This window comes from Cryptomeria japonica, chromosome 6 (genome assembly GCF_030272615.1).
Source record: "Cryptomeria japonica chromosome 6, Sugi_1.0, whole genome shotgun sequence".
NCBI classification, from domain to species: Eukaryota; Viridiplantae; Streptophyta; class Pinopsida; order Cupressales; family Cupressaceae; genus Cryptomeria; species Cryptomeria japonica.
In genome coordinates, this window is record NC_081410.1 from 367,133,329 (window position 1) to 367,155,861 (window position 22,533).

At 33.7% G+C, this 22,533-nt stretch overlaps 1 protein-coding gene across 1 annotated transcript; it reads right to left on the reverse strand.

Annotated features, from left to right (window-relative positions):
• Positions 1-20,944: 20,944 nt before the first annotated feature.
• LOC131072231 (early nodulin-like protein 9) lies at positions 20,945-22,284 on the reverse strand. The gene is made up of 2 exons (XM_058008344.2): positions 21,923-22,284; positions 20,945-21,832 (listed from the first exon to the last, which is right to left on the reverse strand). The coding sequence occupies exons 1-2, from the start codon at positions 22,098-22,100 to the stop codon at positions 21,102-21,104; spliced, it is 909 nt and encodes a 302-aa protein (XP_057864327.1). The 5' UTR covers positions 22,101-22,284; the 3' UTR covers positions 20,945-21,101.
• Between the last annotated feature and the right edge of the window lie 249 nt (positions 22,285-22,533).

Below are 22,533 nucleotides of genomic sequence, written 5' to 3' on the forward strand. Positions count from 1 at the left end.
ATACCATACTCTATAGGAATGTCATGAGTTTGTTCTAGTGTGTTGCCCCCAAATTTGACACGGGGTTTCCTTGTGTCCAAATTTTGAACATGCCTTTGAATATCCAATTGCCTTGGTGGTTGATCCTTAGCATTGGTATGTGATTGAGTATATTTTTTTGCATAAGACCTCCATAATGGTCTGTGAAAGTGAGTATCATATGCTTGACCATGTGTGTATGGGACCTCAGGGTTGTGAAACAAAGATGATGGTGATACAGGCACAAGATGTGGTCCTCTATTGACTCCACTTTTAGGCCTCCTTTGATCCATGTTGAGGTGAGGTTGTTGCAAAGGTCGATTTTCCATTATTTGAGACATGTCAAAATCATGAGGAATCTTGGCTCCACTTTGTGCCATCACTTGTAGAAAATATTGTCTATCTCTCCTCATTATTTCCTCAACCAATCTGTTGAAACGGGGATCCATAATGGTGTCTTCCACTTCTACTGAATGTACTGAAAAGTTGTCCATATTGTCATTGTATGTGTCATTGTTGTTTGTGTTGTCCATGTTCTCAACATTTGGAATGTTTCTATAGGAATCCATGTCAGGTAATGTGTTATGATCAGAATTGAAAAAGATATCATTGTCATACTCATAGACACTCATGTTTGCGGACTCTTGAGCCTCTTTAGTTTCTCTCCTAGATTTTTGGGAACGGGTTTCAACCATGAACTAGGTCTTGACCAAGATGCGTGAGACTAGATGAAATTGGAAAAAGTATGGAAGACCAAGAGTTGGATGGAATGTAAATGAATCTGAGGTTTACTTGCAATGTCCAAAGTGTAAGACCAAGTATGTATGTAGTAGAGTAGGTGTGACTTCCAAAGAGATGATAGTTTCTCTTGATGAGGTAAGTTGACCTTGACTCTAAGTAAGACCAAATGAGACCCAAAGGTGAGAAACCTTGATGAGGGACCACTTAGCAAAATGTTGTTGTATGTAGTATGTTGACAAAGCAAGATGAGGACAAGCAAGTGACCTTTTGACTCAAGTTTAGACAAATGTGAATGTAATGCAAGGTGTAAAGCAATGATGGAATTTGTGAGACCCAAAGGTAGGTTGAATGCTAGATGAAAACCTAAAGAGATAGCTTAGGAAGCTCAAGAATTTTGAAACTGATTGCTCTTGTTTGTTGGACTGTAAATTTTTTCAATTTGTGAAGTTGTTTGTTGTGAGCAAATCTAAATTTTTTGATTGTTTTTAATGACAAGATGACACAATGTTGATGAGGACTCAATGTTTGCAAGTGTTTAGACTCAAAATGACTCAAAGAAAAGTGTGTTGTTTGATGTAAAATTGTTTTGCATACACTTGAAGACAGAAAAGACACAATGTTTTGATGTTTGGTCTTGAAATGTTTGATTGTTCAAAATAAGACAAGCACAATTCTTATGGTTGGCCAGGATAATAGTTGTTGATCCCACATGGAGTTTCCCCCCAGGCTACGCTATTCAGAGTGGATACTTAAATGCTTGACCCCACTGACTCCACCCTTGACACTCACTTCTTGGGGTAGCCAAGCATCAGTCCCGACGAAAACTCCCTATGGCAAACTTTGTATCTCTACTAAGAACCGTATGTGTGTGGGCCGCTACCAGAGGTCCGACCTCCTACCCCAACAACTAGAAGGATTTTGGCTCCTAAAACAAAAAGGTGCTAGTAAGGGCATCCGCTCGTGTGGCCATACAAAAGGCTCCTAGCCGGTAGGGGTTACGCCCTACAAATGATCAAATAAATTTAATCAAACGGATTTATGGGGAGACATAGTGTCGGTATGAACTAATCAACACACGTTATCCATAGTTTTCACCATGAATACAGTTGTTTATAGTGGTTCGAAAGAGGTGGGTTTTCCTCGCTACCACTTGGGTTGTTCTCTCCTCACTAGTAGTCCTAATGACCACACGGGGAGATAGACCCTCTAAAGATTAAACAAAATGAGCCTATTGCCCAAGACACAAAGGACACTGGTTCAATTTTAGTGCACCAATTGAAGTGTTTGATAATCTATGAAAACAAGGCACACAATAAAGATCAAAATAAAATCCTTGTCAAGGTCCTGCAACAAAGATTTGTTAGTAGTTTGGATTGTTTCAAATGATCACCCCTTCCTGCAAGCACACAAGTTAGGTAAATTTTAGATCCAAAAGACTTTGTGAAATAGGGGCCTTCAACAATGCATTTTGCTGACAAATTCAAATATCTGATTCATTTTAAAAAAAGACCACCTGTAAAATTTCAAGAGATTTCTAGAAATGTAAGAAAATCCAAAAATATTGCTAATTTGCTCCAAGAATTAATTTTTTATGAAAAATCATAAAAAATTCATATAAAATGCAAAATCAATCCAAAAACTATGAAATTTTTACTTGAGAGTCCTAATGGTCTTCCAAACCTGCATAAAAAAATTTCTGCAACAAATCCAAGCAGTTTGTGAGATATGAATAAAATCATGCAAAACCCTAATTTTCAAAGATCTGATTTTTGAGTAATGATTTTGCATCAAATTTAAAATCACAAAGCACATATCCTATGTATAAATCTAAGAGATTTCCAAAAATGTAAGAAGATTCAAAAAAATTGCTAATTTGCTCTCAAAATTAATTTTTTTATGAAAAATCATAAAAAAATCATATAAGATGAAACCTTGATCCAAAAAATCTGAAATTTTTACTGAACACCTCTGATAATTTTCTTGACCTGTAAAAACATTTTGATGCCAAAATTCGAAGCCGTTTGTGAGATCTGATCAAAATAAGGAAAACCCCTAATTTTTAAAGATCCTATTTTTAGGGAAATATTTTGCATCAAAATTAAAATCATAAAGAACAAATCCTATGTATAATTATGAGAGATTTTCAAAAATGTAAGAAAATTTGAAAAATTCGCTCATTTACTCTCAAAATTATTTTTTTATGAAAATTCATAAAAAATTTATAGAAAATTAAAATATGCTCCAAGAGATCTAAATTTTTCTTTGAGAGCTCCTGATACTGTCTTCAACTTGCAAAAAACATTTGGTGCAAAATTTCTAAGCCGTTTGTGAGATATGATCAAATCTCTCCAAGATCTTGATTTTGTGTCCAAAACCCTAGCTGCACAAGGTTATTCTCCAAATTGTTTTACAAAACAACAATATAGGGTTAGAAAAATCTGCAAAAAACACAAATCTAACAAAAATCCATGTCCCACAGGGCATGCCAAAATGTACATGGTGAAAATGGATAAGATCAATATTGAAAGGCTATAATGAATTCAACCACAAAACCCTAGCCTGACAACAACAAAGATCCACCATAACATATGAAGATTACCTAAGACAATACAAATCAAATGAAATCACAAATATTATACCATCACATGTCCAATAGGGTTTGGATCTCCATTCTTCCTATCTCCATTGATCTTGCTTGATATATTTGCTCTCAGATTTTATGTGCACAAGAGCTCAACAAAGAACGGAAATGTGGTTGCAAGTAGGATCGCATATGAAAGTTCGTAAGCTAGGATGCTTGATTAGAATGTATATGTCCAGGGGTTGAATGCATAGTGAGGGTTTGATAATGAAGGAAGCATCTCCTTATATAGAAGACACTATAAGAAATGGAGGGATAAGATTGAGAGGTGTAAAAGATAAATGGTCGGCTATGATTAGAGGGTAGGTAGAGGAAATAAGAAAATAATAAAAGGGTAGGTAGTGTATGAATTAAGAGATGAATGACATGTGTCATGGGTAGAAAAGGTTAATGAATTAATTAAATAAATAAAGATTTATTTAATTAATAGAGGAAGTGGGATTAATTAAATAAATAAGATATTTATTTAATTTAGGAAAAGGATAATTTAAATAAATAAAAGTATTTATTTAAATGAGAAATAAGGCTAGAAGAGGATAAATGAATTAATTAAATAAATACAGATTTATTTAATTAATAGAAAAATTAGGTTAAAATAATTAAATAAATAAAGACATTTATTTAATTAGACTGGACAATTTTAGGTGTCTACAAAAAGGATTCCCCATTTTTCTACCTAGTATTGCATAAGGTAGCCACTGATACATCTGTTTCAAGGTTATATGAGAAGTGTTGTATGAAAGCCTCTGCTAAATCTTCCCATGACTTAATTCCAGGTGGAAGTTGGGAGAACCATTCCATTGCTTGTTCACCTAAGCTTTGTGGGAACAATATCATCAAGTATGTTTCTTCTCCTGCTACCTCAATGCAAGCTCTGAAAAACTGTCTTATGTGCGCCTTAAGATCCCCTTTGCCTTTGTACTTATCAAATTTTAGTATCACAAAATGTGGACGGAATGGAGGCATTGGAATGCTTCTATCAAATGGGTAAGGATATATATTTCATTGTATATTGTTGCTTTGGTGTACTCATGTCCGCCATTTGCTTTTGTAAATTCTTGATCTGCTGTTGCAAGTCATTCTTGGGTGGTGTATTTTCTCTTTGAGCTAGTCCCATGCCTGAGCCATCGGGTGGAGGAGGAGGGATATAATGCATGTATGGATGGTATTGATCATAGATGTGTTCATATGGAGGAGGGACATAGTTGTAGCTTGCATATGGACCACTTGGTATGGTATTTTAATGAGGAGCACTAGGTCTAGGTCAATACATGTCATGACCATGAGGATGGGGGGTATCATAAGAGTGATCTTGAGTATTGCCCCCAAATCTGACATGGGATCTCCTCGTGTAATGATTTTGAATGTTCGGTTGAGTGTAATTTTATGCATTGGTATGATCTTGAGTATCATCATGGTCATGCATGGTAGTAGTTCTTCTCCATGGGAAAGGTCGACTGTGGGGTTGTTCATGAGAGGTTCTGTCATAACTAGCATGAGAATGAGTGTATGTGTTTATAATTTTAGGTTTTTGGAATAGGGAGGAAGGTGACTCAAGCACGAGACACTCTTTCTTACCACCACTATTATTAGGCCTCCTATGCCTTGTATTAACTTGATTTGTTTGATTTGGATCATCCTCCAAAATTTGTGACATATCAAAATCATGGGGCAATCTTGTTCCACTTTGTGCCATGACTTAGGAAATATTGTCTACCCGTCTTCATGATTTCTTGAACCATTTTATTAAAATGGGGATCCATGATAGTTTCCTCAACTTCTGCAGAATCCACGGATACATTGTCATTGTCATTATCATTTCCATTGTTATTGTCATTGTCTAGTATATTACTGCAGTTGTCAAATGGATTGTAAAATTCTTCTCCATCAAACTCATAAGTACTCATGTTTAAAGAACTTAAAGCTTCTTCAGCTTCCCTTCTAGACCTTTGTGAACGGGTTTCAACCATGGACTAAATTCTTGACCAAAATGAAAGGTAGTATGAAAATGCAAAGACTATGGAAGACCAAGAGGTGTATGAAGTGTAGATGAATCTAGGGTAAACTTGCAATGTCCAAGAGTGTAAGACCAAAGTATTTATGTTTGAGAGTAAGGTGTGGCTTCCAAAGAGATGATGGATCTCTTGATGAGGTAAGTTGACCTTGACTCAAGAAGACCAAATTAGACCCTAAGATGATAGATCTTGATATGGGAATCACCTAGTGTTGTGTTGTAGTATGTTTGTAAAGTGTGATGAGGACAAGCAAGGTAACCTTTTGACTCAAATTTAGAAGATTTGTATGACAGAAATGCAAATGAAGGAAAATGATGGAGTATGTGTGACCAAGACAGGTTGACTGAAAAATGAAGCCCTATAAGAATCAGCCTTAGAAGCTCTTTTAATCTAAAAACTTAAGTCCTTTTTGTTCTCAAGAGTTTTTCTGTAATATTTCAACTATAAACACAAACACATTTCTAACCAACACATCCGTGATTTCCGATCCCAGACACAGCTTTAGTAAGCACATACGCAATTTACTGATGATAATGACAATTTTATCCCAAGAAAATAAAAAACTCAATGATGCTCTGCCTAGACGTGGTTTCTCAACACAGATGTGGTTTTGACTGACAGAGACGCAATTTCTGAAAAATATGACAATTTCTTGCTGATAGTTTGTTGTAGGACATAGACGCAATTTCCCGAAATAGACATGTTTTTAATAGTCACATACGCGTTTTCTAATATTTTGCTCAATTCTGTCCAATTTTGAAGTTGTTTAAATGTGACCAAATCTCAAATTTTTTACTCTTTTCGTGGCAAGAGGACACAATAACAATGAAGACTCAATGTTTGAAGGTGTTTTGTCCAAAGTATCAAAAATGTTTCCAAATGTGAAGTATAATGTGAAATGTTTTTGCATACACTTGAAAACATGGTAGACACAATGTTTCTTTGTTTTGCTTGAAAAAGTTTGAGTTTTTTGATCATGCAAGCACAAATCCTATGGCTAGCTAGGACAATAGTTGTTGAATCTCACTTGGGGGATTACCCCGAGGATACGCAATTCAGAGCGGATATTTAGATGTTTGATCTCACTGGCTCCACCCTTGACACTCACTTCTCCGGGGCAGCCAAGCACTAGTCCCCACGAAAACTCCTCGTGGTGAAATTTGTATCTCTTCTAAGAATCGTAAGAATGTGAGCCGCTTCAGAGGTCCGACCTCCTGTGCCAACAACTAGAAGGTTTTTGGCTTCTAACACAAAAGGTGTCTAGTAAGGGCATTCGTTCAGGTGGTTATAATCAGCAACGTGTTATGCTTCGTTAAATGGAAGGCCTCCTATCCTATAGAGGTTGTGCTCTATAGGGTTTATGGGGAGTCATAACACCGTTATAGCAACATGTAATACCCGTTGCTTGCAACTTTCATCAAAAACACTTTTATATATAGTGGCTTGGAAGATCTTGGCTTTATCCCGTTACCACTTGGGTCGTTCCCTCTCACTTGGCCATATGGGCTACTTGGGAGGACGACCCTCTAAAAGGTAAAAAAAAAAGAGAGCCTATTGCTCAAGACACTTTAAAAACTTGTTAATTTTAGAGCACCAATTGAAGTGTTTTTCTAGACTAAAGAAGACAAAGCAAGCAATTTCAAAATCAAATCTTTGCCAGAGGTCCTGAACCAAACTTGTTAGTAGTTGTGAAATAACACCCCTCATGCAAGCACACAAGTTAGGTAAATTTTAAGATCCAAAAGACTTTGTGAAATAGGGGCCTTTGACAAGACGTTTTTCTTCTTTTTAAATAGTTGCACCACTTCGTTAGTTAGATCAAAGGAGGTTAGCCCTAAAACCCAAATCTGACAACCCTAAACAAAAGTTAAAATAGAAATCTAAAAACACATACGCAACTATACCAGACGCGGATGCAGGAACAGATCATAGACGCAGAAAGATAAGACACAGACACAATTTCCAAAACTGAGACCTGCAAAAAAAATAGCAAAATGTAGACATGACAGAAACCTGCAAATACACAAGATTTGAGCACAGATGTGATAATACTGCTCATAGACGCGATTCTAGAGTCTTGAAATTGAAAACTAAGCAAAAAACCTTGCAAAAAATGAAAACGCAACTATATGCAACACAAACGTGATAATAAAACAAAAATGTGATAATATGTTGCACAAAAGCAATTTTAGGGTGACAGATTTGCAAAAAATAACAAAATAAAAAATGCAAAAATAACAGTCGCAGGTGCGGAAACATAACACAGACACGATCGGATTTGTCGCAGATGCAGGAAAACACAGAATCGTCGCAATGCCAAACCTGCAACTTTTAAAAACACAAAATCTGCAAATAAGATGTCAAAATAAAGGGACAAGAGTCCCTCCGAGCGTGCTAAAATGTATACGGTGAAAAGTGGATAGTGAAAAACAACAATATTGAAAGACTAACAAGGATCCAACCACAAAAACCCTAGCCTAACAATGAAAGCAATCCACCATACACAAATGAAGATACCTAAGACCATGCAAATAAACCAAATAACCAAATGTAACATTCACATGTCAAGTAGGGTTTCAATATTCATCTCTTCCTATCTCCAATGATCTTGTTTGATATATTTGCTCTCAAATTTTATTTATGCACAAGAGCTCAACAAAGAATGAAAATGTGGTTGATAGCTTGATCGCAAGAAGGCTTGATTATAACATTAGTATGCTCATTAGGGTTGATAATGAAGGAGAGTGTCCTCTTATATAGAAGACACTTTAGGAAATGGAGGTATAAGATTAAGAGGTGTAAAGATAAATGGTTGGCTAGGATTAAAGGGTAGGTAGAAGAAATAATTAAATGATAAAGGGGGTAGGTAAGAGAAGAATTAAGAGATGAATGGCATGTGTCATGGATAGAAAAGGCTAATGAATTAATTAAATAAATAAAGATTTATATAATTAATAGAGGAAGTGGGATCAATTAAATAAATAAAATATTTATTTAATTTAGGAAAAGACAATTTAATTAAATAAAAATATTTATTTAAATGAGGAAAGGCTTATAAGAGGATTAATGAATTAATTAAATAAAAAAGAATTTATTTAATTAATAAAAGAATTAGGATTAAATAATTAAATAAATAAATAAATTTATTTAATTAGACGTGACAATTTTAGGTGTCTACAGAGAAAAAACAAACACAATAACATCAAAATAACAAGCACAATATCATCAAATAAATAAGCAAGAAATAAGGACTCGCTGTAAGGACCCGCTTGTCCTAACCCTAGTTAAACCAAACTTAAACTCATTGTTTTAATTAAAAATTAAATTAACCATTATTGCGCATGCAAAAGCAATGATTATCAACATGCAAGTAATAGATAAGTAACTGAGCAACCATGCAACTCATAAATAACATGTAGAAATTAAATGTGCATGCGAAAAATAACAAACTAAAATTACGCATGAGGACCGAATAGAATGGAAACCATAATTAGTTAAGATATCGAGTTATGTATGCGCATGTGTAGCGTAAATCATATGCATGAAATTATTACAAATTAAATTAACATGCAAAAACTCATAATTAAATAATCTACCAGATAATTAAATATGACCATGCATGCATGCGTAAATAAAAACTAATCTAAGAAAGTAAATCATGCATGTTAGTGGGTTAGTATGTTAGTAGCCCTTTTTTTCTTCTTTTCTTTTGTTAGTTACATTGCATGGCGACTTTTTGTCACTTTACATCGTGTGACCTTATAGGTCCTTTTTCATTAACCTCTACATGCGACCATTCTGGTCTTACAATGAAATAAAATATACATCTTTAATTATTACATATAATTTTATCTGGAATCTCTGACTTTCTTTGTCTCCGGATGTGTCGCCTCCGTTTGACCTGGATAACCTCCTCTCGTAAACCGAATGACAAACATATGACCCAGGCGTTTTATCCGCCCAACCGAATGAAGCATAAGCTTCCTGGTGCTCTTGATAAGCTCCTGTCCCTCACGACGGAGTATCCTAGCAAGCCGGTACCAACTGGTAGTAAAGTAATCTTGTGCAATCATGTAGAACTAACAACCCATCCTGGTTGAACTAACTACATGTGTTATGGCAGAGAGAAAAATAAATAAATAAATAAATATGATGGCCATTATTACCCTATTGGGGAGGTGAAGAAAATCACCCTTCCCTGGTTAGCCCATAAACAAGCACTCACGTTCCATAATCATCCCTCATATATAGAAAAATAATTAACCCTCCATGGATTAATGTCAGAATAATATTATTATATGTTTTCTTTATAAATTTTTATAAAATTTCCCTTTATAATATAATTTTCTCAAATCAAAATTTAATTTTAATATTTTCAATAATTCTAAATTAAGAATCTCTATTTAAGTTAATATAATCTTTAAAATCAATTCCCAATATATATTTGTTAAATATTTTTATTTCTTTTATTCTTTTCTTAAAAATTCTTAAATCAATCTTGAAGTTAGAATTTACCACTATCAAGACTTTCCAAATATAGTTGTAATGTTTCAGTTGTTTCTTAAAAACCCAGATCCCAATTTCTCTAAAACTTTCATAGAACTTAGAAATCTTTAAAACGCAAAAACCCAGTAAATTTCCTAAAAACCCAGTTTCTATTTTTCAAGATACATGGAGTAGAAGGTGTTGACAACACAATTGGCACATCAAACAAACTAGCATTAAATCCACAATTTCCAATTACTCTCGGCAACAAAACAATACCAGTTAATCCATTTCATAGATAGAAGTCTTGTGGTAAAGAAGAGATTAAAAACCTACCTTGAACAAATTTATTTCCTATACTTAAATTTTTAATCAGAAATTGTGACAAGAAGAACAAATTTTAAAGGGAAAGATCAAATTAAGACTCAAATAAAATATGTAAAATAAATGAACCTGGCTGTGAGAAAGAAGAATCGTTTCAAACAATCTCTTCAATCTACCTTGTCGACTTCATAGAAATCACACGATTCAAGAAGCTCAAAAGGAATTGGAATGAATCAAATAAGAGATTTATCCCTATATTTATAAATATTAAATTCTCTAAAAATAAAATTTAACTGATTGCATGATTAAGTTCTAAAAATAAAACCAAATTTTTAATTATAAAATGTATGATTAGAACTCACAAAATAATTCTTAAATTAAATCACAAATTTGTTAGCATGATTTTAAAGATTTAGTTTTAAAGAAAATAATCTACTAATTTAATTATTTAGTTTTCATCATGCCTTGCATGTCATCTATATTTTTAGCACATTATTTTCCCTAAATTTAGTATCTTACTATTTACTCATGCATTGTATCTTGTATGTCGAAAATATAATTTATAATCTTGATTATACATATATATTTAAATTATTTTATTAATTAATATTTTAATAAATTCCTTGAATTAATCTTCTTTTTTTTTTAAATAGTCCTCTAATTATTTACAAGATGTTATCTCTTTAAATAGCTTTTATTTATTTTATAATTTATCTATCAAATAACTTATATTTTTTTTAATTACTCACTTTTAAATAATTGTATTATAATTAATTTCTAGCTTGATTGTAATATTAAATACTTGTATATTTAACAATTTATCCTTATTATTATTTTATTTTATCATTTTATATTAAACTCCCTAATTTAATTTACTAACCGTTTATCTAATTGGGTAATTTGCACAAGGTTCCAATACGTAGGTTGCTACTGACGAGCTAGAAAAACCCCTCCTCGGTCATATGTCTGCCTTCGACGATTAACCTGCAACTTACTCCAACTCAACAAAAGGTCGTCAGATCACGATAATAAAATGTATTATTCATATTATCAAGTTTAAAATCCAATTAAAGCATTAATATCATTAATGATCATAATTGAAAATAATAATTCATCATCATTAAATAATGATATTATAAATAACTAATCATCATTAATGTCATTAAACCACAAAATACCATCTAACATCATGAAAAAGCTAATCAAATAATTATGTGTAAAATGTCAACAGGTATAAGTATCTGGCATAGTAAAGTAAATCTAACTAGGGTCTAAGTCGGGTCATGACACTCGCATAGAAATCTTCATAGTCCTCAAGTCTTCTTCAAAGTTTGATATAATTGCCCTAAAAAAATTGCAATCATGATAGATAAAAGAAGAGCTCAAGTGATAATGGTTAAAAAAAAATGGAGGCAAAGATTCAAATTTATAGATTTGGAGGGAGAGATGTCAATGATTCTATTTGAATTTGTCCCAAAAGAGATTGTGTGGTTAGGATTGCATTGTAGAAACTTTACCTAAGATAGGGAGAGTGTGGGAATCTAGTGAAAGGAATCATAAGGCAAGTGACAACAACTTTAAGAAAGTGGGGAGGTGAGTGGGAAAAAAATAGGAAAATTAAATAATAAAATTATTTATTTTCATGGGCAAGATAACGGTAAATAAATATTTCATCCATCTACTAGGTTGAAGAGAGAAGAGGTGAATAGTGAGATGAATTAAATAACTCGTTCAAATATAGAAGAAAAGTTAGATAGTTAATAATAAGAATACTTTAATTATAAAAGGGAGAGAAGAATGGAAATAGATATTATTTAATTAATTGAAGGGAAAGTAGATAATTAATCAGATAATAAAGATTATTTAATTATTTGAAAAAATGAAAATTAGTAAGGTAATTAAATAATTAAAATTATTTAATTGTTGAAGAGAATTGATGAATAAAAGAATGGTTAATTTTTGGTGTCTACATTTTTCCCCTCTTTGAGACGATGCGATTTTGAGTGTTGTCTCAAAGAAGAACAAGAAAAATGGATCAAGATGCCCTAGTATGCCCCAGAGGACCAAGATAAGGAGGTATGATTCACCCTTGAGAAATTCAACAATGAAGATCTTGTAAGGAGGTCAATTTCTTGACAAAAATATTCAGATAAAAAATAGGTGTAGGCGATGACGAGAGATGAAATAGGATAGAATAGAAAAAACAAAGGGATTAGGAGAAGCTTAAGGAGCTCCATAACAATATTAGGTCGATGGGAGGGGGATAAGAGGCAAGGGAAGGGGCCACAAGTGTCATTTTCACATTCCACTTTACAACTCCACATTGCAGTAGTGAACAATAAAAGCGATGACATCCATTTCTTTGGCGAATCATTGAGCTGAGAGGGTGAGGAATTTTGAGCAACCAATAGTGTATGAACCACTAGTGAGTTGACTATCCTGACTTTGTGAATTTGAAATATTTTAGATCAATTTTTACACATTTTCAAGGTTTTAGGGTCAAATTAGGGATTTAGGCTAGTGATTGCATAACTAAAGTGTAAACCCGCACATTTGATTAGGAATTGTGCATCTGATGGGTGCACTTGTGCTTCTGTGCTATTACAAGTTACACTTTAGAGTATGATTACACAGTTGAGTATAAATTGCGCTATTTAAAAGATACTACACTTTTGAAAAAGTACTTCACAATCGAATAGGTTCTATGCATGTGTTAGGGTTATAATTTGACCAAATTTGACTGAGGTTGACTTAGGGCTTGACTAAACCATGTGTTGAATTATAGGATCTAGATGCACTATTATTGAGGGAGTGAAGCCTCTCCACTAGTGTGTTGCTATTAGAGTTGACATTGGATGAGTGCATTGCGCTTTAGGTAGTCGAGTTGTGGCATGTCACAACATTGGTAGAGAGATGATATAGTGAGATGAGTAGTTTCCATTTGTTGACAAGTGGGATGATTGTGACACTAGAGAATGTTTATAGGATTCTAAGCATTCTGGTACATTGTCAGAGAGTTATATACAACACATAAATAGGATCAGTAGCTATGGAGAGCATGTTCCATAATGAGATTGATGTAGATGGGACCAATTTTGATATGCACTTAGCCATCGCATGATAGGCATATCCACTAGTAGTTGCTAGTATCATCAGTGGGATCTTATTGCCAAATAGGAGGTCTCGAGGTTTTTTCCATTAGAAGGGAGCCACATGTTAGAGGGGATTGTCCTAGATGGCACAATGTATGCATGGGACTTGTGTGTTTTGGATCATTTATATATCGATATGCATGAGGTAGTATATTATGGATTCGCCACTGTGGCATCAAGGATGACACTGCTCCACATATGAGCATGTGAGCATATTGTAGTGACTTGACTACTAGCACACAATCTAGCAATGCTTGTTAACCTAAAGAGAAGTGGGTGAGACCTTTAGAGGGATGGTGGAAGATTAATTTTGATGGTGCCTCTAAAGGTAATCTTGGGCCATTTGAGACGGGGTTCATTATTTGGGATTGGAAGGGTGATGTGGTGGCACTGGGTGCTCAAAAAATTGATACAAGAACAAATAATATAGTTGAAGTGTCAGCTACATTGATAGTTGTCAAAATTGGTAAGAAATTAGGTGTCAGGAAGTTTCATTTGGAGGGAGATTCTTTGATCATCGTTCAGGCTATAATGAAGGGTAATATAGAGGCATGACACTTACAAAATTCAATTTTCAGTAAAATCGAGGAGCTTAAATTCTTTGAAGATTTTCAAGTTAGTCACGTTAGAAGAATAGGTAATGTGGAGGCTAACATCCTTTCTAAATGGGCTTTATCTTTTGATGAGATTGGCGAACTTAGGTTTGAAGACCTTCGACATAACATATTTGAGGGGATCTAAAGTACTAGAGAGCTAATGATTATGAATATTTTGAATTGCATAGATTATAGAGATGATGTGGTAAGAGGCGACGGGCAATAAAAACTTAGAGGAGGATTAATGAAGGACATCGAGTTGATGAAACACACCATTAAGTGTGTCCTATCATTTCATCAATGCGTTATCTCAAGTTTTTTGGTGAATAAAGTTTACTTTCTCTGTAGAAGGTCTTTCATAGGGGTGAAGTGAAGCAAGGTGGAGTAAGGTGGTGGAGTGGAGTGAGTAGATGAGATGGAGGCAAACTTCACTTTGTGAACCAAGAAGAAATTATGTCCGTTTTATGGGGATTTAACATTGAGAAGGCTGAGAGGTATCTTTAGATTTTCGAATGAGCTTCTGTCACAATGTGTGTGTCTCATTGTGGGTGAAGCTTTTGACTTGGTTAAACACACGTATAAAATGAGGATGGACATTTACTCTTTGATTATAGCGTGGGGTTTGGAAGTTGGTGAGAATGTAGGCACAATGAGGTGGGTGATGGAAACCATAATTCACAAAGATTTCTTGGACGAGATGGATTCCTTTTTAGAGTGGGTTGTTCGTGGAGAAGGGTTTGATGTTGGGGAAGGTTCAGAGGATGGCAAACATGATGACAAGACAATTTTGATTCCTTTTGTAAGGTGGTCGCAAGGTCTATGTAAAGTGCATCGCAAAGAAGAGGCAAAGCATGGTTGGGAGGAGTTGAAACTCCTAGTATAAATTAAAGAGCTCGAGGCAGTTATTAAAATTGTGATGGCCGAAGCTGAAGGTACAGGGAGGAGAGTGTTGCACTCGAGGAAGTAGAGAGAGATAGAGATGAAGAAGTCTAGCGGTGACTCTGGCTCTCCTAACAAGAAAAAATTATGATTTGGTACATTTCTAGTTAATTAGCATTTTTTTCTGCCGGTAGTGGGTTTATCCACTTTTTGGTTTTTTGTTTAGTCTGTAATGTTGCCAGTTGAAAGGGGTAGATTTTGGTATTGAAGCTTTAGTGTTAGTTTGGGAGCATTTTGAAAAAATCTCGTTTTAGGTGTGGAGGGATGTTTTTTCTTGGCATACTGTGAACTTCTATGGAAAGTTACTATTTTGTTCATGTATTACTCTTTTCGAATATAAATAAAATATAGATTATTACTGAGCAATTTTTTTTTATTCAATTATATAATATAAATAATAAAGTGAAAATAGGTAATTTTTTATGAATCAATGAAAAAAATTAAATTTATGATTAAATGTTATTAAATTATATTGTATATATTAAATGATTAAAAATAAAATTATGATTTTCAAAAAGTATTAATAAAAAGTAGAATGGTTTCCAAATAAAATTATACAAAATTATAATTATAAAAAATACATACTTGGGCTATTTTTTTTTTGTTGTGTAATGCTTGTAATGAAATAGTTTAAGTATTTATTTTTATTTAATTTAAATGGTGTAAATCAAATCCCCATACAATAACTAATTGATTTTATTATTTATATTTTCAAAAATAAAAATAAAAAATTATTAAAATTTATATATATTTATAGAGAAATTTCACTTTATTTACAAGATTATCAATAAAAAATGAAAAAAAGTTAGTTAAAATAGACATCTATTTTTTTTAATATAAACAAATATAAAAAACGTATAAAAAATCTATCATTCCTATAAATTTGCTCCTATAACACCAATTTTTTTTCTTCCAATCATATTGTATATAAATAATTTTTAGTTTAAAAATATAAATCTCTACTTTAAAAATCATGTTTATTTAGAAAACAAAAATAACCCCAAGTAATAATAAATGTCGTGCCTGTGAAGTGTGATACCTGCAGTTGCAACACAAACACTCAATAGATCATTACAAGCATGGTTAGCAAATTAAAAGCAAAGCAAATGAAAGATGAACCATGACAAAGTGACCTATCGCCTCCTAAGAGATACGAGTATGGATTTTCTCTCAGATCTGGATAAGCAATCCTAGTGACTTGACTACACCTAGACGAAGGATTTGAAATGATGATGATATGCAAGCTAGAAGAGATTGATTATGCTAAATTGATCCAAGAGGCTAATTCAGCTAATGATATGCATGATTAAGCTACATGATGATGCAATTAAGCTAGAAAAGAGATTGATTAAGCTACATGATTCAACAATTATGCTAGAAAATGATCAAATTATACTAGATCTAAGATGCAAGTGCCTAAAGTAACAATGCTCAAATGATATGCTAGAATGAATATGCCTATAGTAACAATGCCTAAATTGATAATGAGATGGGATCCTTTGTGCTCCAAAATGGGGGATATTTATAGGATTTCCAAGGCCAGGGATGAGGTGGCAGGAATCAACTGTCAAGATTGAGTCTGAAGATATCAAGGGTGAAATTGGAGGAGGTTGGAGAAGAGATTGGAGGAAGGGACACTTGTCATCTCTGTGGTGACAAATGTCAAGTAGCCTTGCTCACAAGAGGGCAAGTGTCCAAGAGAGGATACATGTGGCCAAAGTGCCATGTGTCTCAAGGGAAGAATATCCACACCATAGGAGGTTAGGATGTGCAAGATAGGATAGGGTTAGTTAAACCCAAGGCTAGGTGGAATGGGTTAGGTTAGAGGGATGTTTAGGTTAGGTGGTTAGAAGTTAGGAGGCCTGTGGGCAATTTGAATTTAAAAATTCAAATAATAGGAGAATACTAATTAATTTTCAACAACTCATAAATTGATTTGTTTTAATTAATTAGGGGATTAAAAGAAATGAATTAGATGGGGGGAGGATTAATTAAGGGGACTATTGAAATGAACCTATTAAATAAATCCTTAGATTTATTAATAAGTAGATGAATGGGAGAATTTAATCAAATTGCTAATGAATTCAATTAAATTAGGAAGGGGGATTAATTAAATAATTGCTTATTTAATTAATTATCTTCAGACCATTTTTAGGTATATACAATAAATATTATAATCTCCACTTCTCGTAGAATATGCTAATAATAAATTTCCTCTTCTAGTATGCCATGTATCTTGGACTTCCCCTTTTCTCCTACACCATGTGCTAAAATAAAAATATATATGCACTAAAATAAACAAAAATAAGTATTTTATCTATTGTTTAAATTTTAAAATTAATTACTTGCATCTATTTAATATTATAATGTAAGAATATATATATTTTTAGGTTTCTTAGTAGTTATATATATATATATATATATATATATATATATATATATATATATATATATATATATATATATATATATATATATATATATATATATATTAGTTTATTACTTTTGAGTTTGTTTGATTTATTAGTTAATTTTTAATTTATTACAAATAAATAATTAATCAATTCCAACCTTACCTAGAATTAATCAAATAAAATTTTCCAATATTCTAAGTGAGAGGGTTGTGACAAACCTCAAGTGTCAAAATTTACAAAAATATTGAAATCAGTTTGTCAAATACTATTTTCCATTTTGAATATTCTTTCGTCCAGCTAGAGGAGAGGAGAGGAGAGGAGCAAAAGGAAGGCAAAATTGGAAATATTGCAATAAAAAGGGCAAACCATCTAATTTTGGAAAAAAATGGAGATTGGAAAAAAATGGAGATTGGACATTTTTTATAATTGTTTGGGATTTGGAGGGAATATGTTGAGGAAAACAATGTAATAAATGCTCATATTCTATTCTAAAGAATGATTGGTTTGAATTTATGCTTGCGTATACTATAATAATTATTTGACTCTATGATGAAGATATAAGTAAAATATGCATTAAATTGTCTCCATTACCATGTTGCATTTTCTCCAAGAGAAGTAAAATTTGGAGGAAATTAGAAAATCTTTGCTTACACATTTGTTGCAAGATTCACTAGTTTGGTTTTTAAGGAATTTAGGAAGTCTTTTCAAATAGTAAATGAGATTTGTAATATTTGTAAAGGAGAATTAGAGATGATTTTTAAATTTTGTAGTTGCTCTAGTTATGAAATAAAATCATTGTAAGACAATGATATTTTATTTTTTAAAGTTTCAGAGTTGATTTTGTTAGGATAATACATGGCTACAATTTTTAGACTTTATGTTCTCACAATAACCAATAATCTATTTCAACTTCTTTAGTCCAAGTCCCATAAAATTGAAAATTTGTATTTTTGGTACATGTGCATTAGTAATTAAGGTGCTTTTCCATTATATGCAAATCCATTACTATAAATTTGTTGAGTCTTTGGAGATATTGCTAATGTTGTGCATCTATAGAGGGGATTTGTGTATGATGGAGATTATTAGGTGAATAATGTTGTGAGAAATCAAATGCAAACATGTCTAGGGAATATTAACTAGTATTTTATTTGTTGTGACATAATTCAATCTAATTGTTGATTTATAGCTTTTATGGTGTTAATCAAATAAGATCTTTGGAACTTAAGGAAGAAGAGAGAATGCTAACCACTAATTTATTTAGAAGAAGAGAGAATACTAACGAATAATTTATTTATTGTCACATCATTCAACCTAATTATCTATTTAGAGATTTTTTATTAGTTAATTATCGAGCTCAAAGAAGAAGAGAATAAGAGAGAATGCTAACCAGCAATTTATTTATCGTCACATCATTCAACCTAATTGTCTATTTAGAGAGATTTTTTTTATTTAGTTAATTCAAAGAAGATAGAATACTAACCAATAATTTATTTATTGTCACACCATTTTATTTGAACTAGTAATTTATTTATTGCCACATCATTCAACTTAATTGTCTATTTATAGGTCTTTTTATTCACTTAATTGTTGTTTAATATTTAAGATCTTTGGGAAATGTCATCCCAAACTTGATAATACTCAAAGAAGAGAATGATATCTTATTCACCCTCTTATCAAGTTGTTGCTTCCCCATTGTATGCATTAACCCTATATTTGGATATTGTGGTGAATTGTCTTAAGATTAAGGTGGTTGTAGCAAAAAGGATATGTATCCTCTTTAACTAAATTTTAAATATGACTCCCAATCTAACTTTCCCATAAATTTTATTAGTAGCTTATTTGCTTACACATATCAAATACCCTCAAAGTTTGGGAAATTATATTCTATATTTATTGATAGTCATAGATAATTTGCAAAAATAATCAATCTTAAAATCATATATAAAAATACCTCAAAGTTAAGCAAATAATATTTTCTATATTTATAGATAGCCATGTATTTGCAAATAATCAATCTTGAAATCACATATAAAAATACCTCGAAGTTGAGCAAATGATATTCTATGTATAGATGGCCATAAATAATTTGCAAATAATCAATTTTGAAATAATCAATTTTGAAATCACATATAAAAGTGCTCAAAAATTAAAAGCCATAGAAACACACGTTGGGATGAACATCCCAATTAATAGTGCTTGATAACATTATGTTCCTTGGACATGCACATTGCATTATTGTATTTGTATAACACCATCTAAGAGGGTCAACATAAATGGAAATGTCTAGAGCCTTTTTTACATCTCTTATAGTACTATGCTTCTCAATACAATCAATTTTTCAATCAACAAATTGCAAGATACACATCAACATAAAGATTAAATTGTGTGATGTGATCAATGAATGTAGGATGCTTATAATCCACTAAATACCAAGGAATGTAGGATGCTTATAATCCACTAAATCTCACAAAGGTTCATTGTCCCATGGTTAAATTTCAAATCCATAATTATCTCACAATACAATCAATTTTTCAATCAACAAATTGCAAGATACACATCAAAACAAAAATATTGTGTGATGTGATCTAAATATTTAACCAATGAATGTAGGATGCCTATAATCCACTAAATCTCACAAAGGTTCATTGTCTCATGGTTAAATTTCAAATCTCACAAAGTTCATAAATTAAATTCCAAATATTTCATTGGACTTTAAAATATAAAACATTAACTACAACAATATCAATATGAAATAAATCAACAATCTAAAAATTGTGTTAATTAAAATATATATGTTTTCTCAAATCTCTTCATAATTTATAGTAATAATATAATGAATTACAAAAATATTACATATATAGTTTAATATAATCACATTTATTTTCTTTTTAAGAGTGAAAAAATATGCTACCCAAATTTGTTCAAATAATTAATTTCTGTGAACTTGGCCTTTACTTTATAGAGCCTTAAATGATGACTGTACGGTAGTAATTTAATAGAGAAATAATAAATTTCTGTGAACTTGGTGTCTAAATGATGAAAGTAAAGTAGTAGTAATTTAATAGAGAAATAATTAATTTCAGTGAACTTGGCCTTACTTTATAGATGCCTTAATTTCTGCTAATTTGTTTCTACAACGTTCTAATCAAGGACAAAGGGCCAGACACAGCTTTTGTCCTTTCCTTTTCCACACACTCTGCCGACAATGACGTACGCATACAAAATAAATGCACTATTAACAATCAGTCAATTAATTGCAGTAAAAAAAAATTATTTTTATCACATAATCTATTCGAACAATAGTTACTTCATGGACGTTTTCGATTACATCATTCTTGGATGTGGATCAACCTCACGCTAAATTAAATTCACCACTCTTCTCTTGCTTGCCGATGAAGAAAAATTTCTCAAGCTATAATTATAGGTTTTGTTTTGTTTAGGGTATACTTAAATCATTGATCAATACATAATCCATAGTTTAAACTGTTGGGAGAAAAGAAAGAATAACACAGAGTTCTCTCACTGTAAAAGTATTATCTGAACAAAACTGTTTAAAAAAATACACACACTCTCCCGAACCGACACAAATTTCCACAATCTCAAAACGCACAACACAGAATAAAGAGTAAAGTAGCTTTATTATATAGAATTCTGCCCAGAAATCAAAATACCGATAACGGTTCGAATCGTACAATAAAAAATAAACAAATTTCTCGCCCGAGAGCAAACCACAATAATCTTATTTTAAACACTGTACAGGCTGGCACAGTAAGGTATTAATTGCAAAGTGTAGGGGTTCCCGACAAGACCACGGTCACAAGGGTGACCGCAGCATAGACCAAGTACGAAACGGCAGGGCCGGTCGCGGAGGCAGAAGGGGTCGCTCCGCCCGGATTTACCATGGGAGATGGACTTGGCGAAGTATTGAGGGGCTCCGAATTAGCAGGGCTCATGCTCGGAGCAACCATAGGTGAAGTCACGGGAGTCGCAATGGTTGTGGGCGCAGGGGACGGAGCCACTACGGTGGTCGGCGCTGGTGCGGGAGACACTACGGTGGTGGGGGCAGGGGATGGAGAGGCGGTGGTGGTGGTCGGCGCAGGTGAAGGAGTGGCAACGGTGGTGGGCGCAGGGGATGGAGTCGCAACGTTGGTGGTGGGCGCAGGTGAAGGAGTGGCGGCGGTGCTGGTGGGCGCAGGTGAAGGAGTGGTGGCGGCGGTGGTGGGGGCAGGGGAGGGTGTGGCGGCGGCGGTGGTGGAGGGGGCAGGGGAAGGAGAATGGGAAAAATGGGCGGTGTTGTTGCGAGGTGCGAGGACAAGGACGATGAGCTTTTCACCGTTGTTGCAGTTGGAAGAGTTGCCGCTGATGAAGTAGAAAGGACCGTGGGCAGGGAATTGGAAGACCGTGTTGCCATCTTTGAAAGATGAAATGGGATTGGAGGTGCTGCAACTGTTGTAGTCCTCTGCACTCACTCGCACCACCGCATCCTCGCTCGGATTGTACTTAAACACTGCATTATTTTTCACAAACAATTACAAACTGTTTTCAAGGATTACCAGCTAGAATTGATTGAGAAGTAAAGAAAAAAGAGAAATGTTACCGAGGGTATCGCCGATAAGGAAGCGGTTCTTCCCGGCCCAGTCATTGTAAGACATGGTGGCAGAAGCGGGCGGAACCCAGCCAGCGCTGCCGCCCACCGTGAACTGCCGAGCCATCGCCCCATTAATGAGCACCGCCACCAAACATGCTGCTGCCATGCAAGAAGAATACGATGCCATTTTCGGCTCTGAGAAAAGTGGGTGTTTTAGCAGAGCAAGAGAAGAGCGAGGCAGAACTGAATGCCGAAGAAGTGCGTGTGGTGGGGTTTTTCTAGGGAGCGCTTTGGGCGTTCGCGTGGAGAGTATTGCTAGATTTGCGTGGAGCTTAAGACGTGAGATGTAATCTTAATTATTTGCACCACTGGCAGGGCGGGCCTCCCTTATTTTAGTAAATGGATAAATTGGTGTGAAATGTGAATATTACCGTTGGAGTGGGCCGTTTGCGACGCGTGTGTGTGGGAACCGTGTTTTTGGTTTATTCTCCGACTAGGGCGTTCCCACAACAACATGCATGCATATTGAGCATTCAGCATCCCCCCCGGCTTTTTCCGATATTCCAATTCTATGCAAAGCTAAGTATTTATTTACCCAAGTCGGTACTAAATAATGTTGT

Bases quoted from the DNA above. Each gene is read 5' to 3' on its own strand.
- LOC131072231 (XM_058008344.2), bottom strand. From the start codon at position 22,100: ATGGCATCGTATTCTTCTTGCATGGCAGCAGCATGTTTGGTGGCGGTG. The intron at 21,833-21,922 runs GTAACATTTCTC...AAAATAATGCAG, and splicing joins CCTTATCGGCGATACCCTCG to TGTTTAAGTACAATCCGAGC.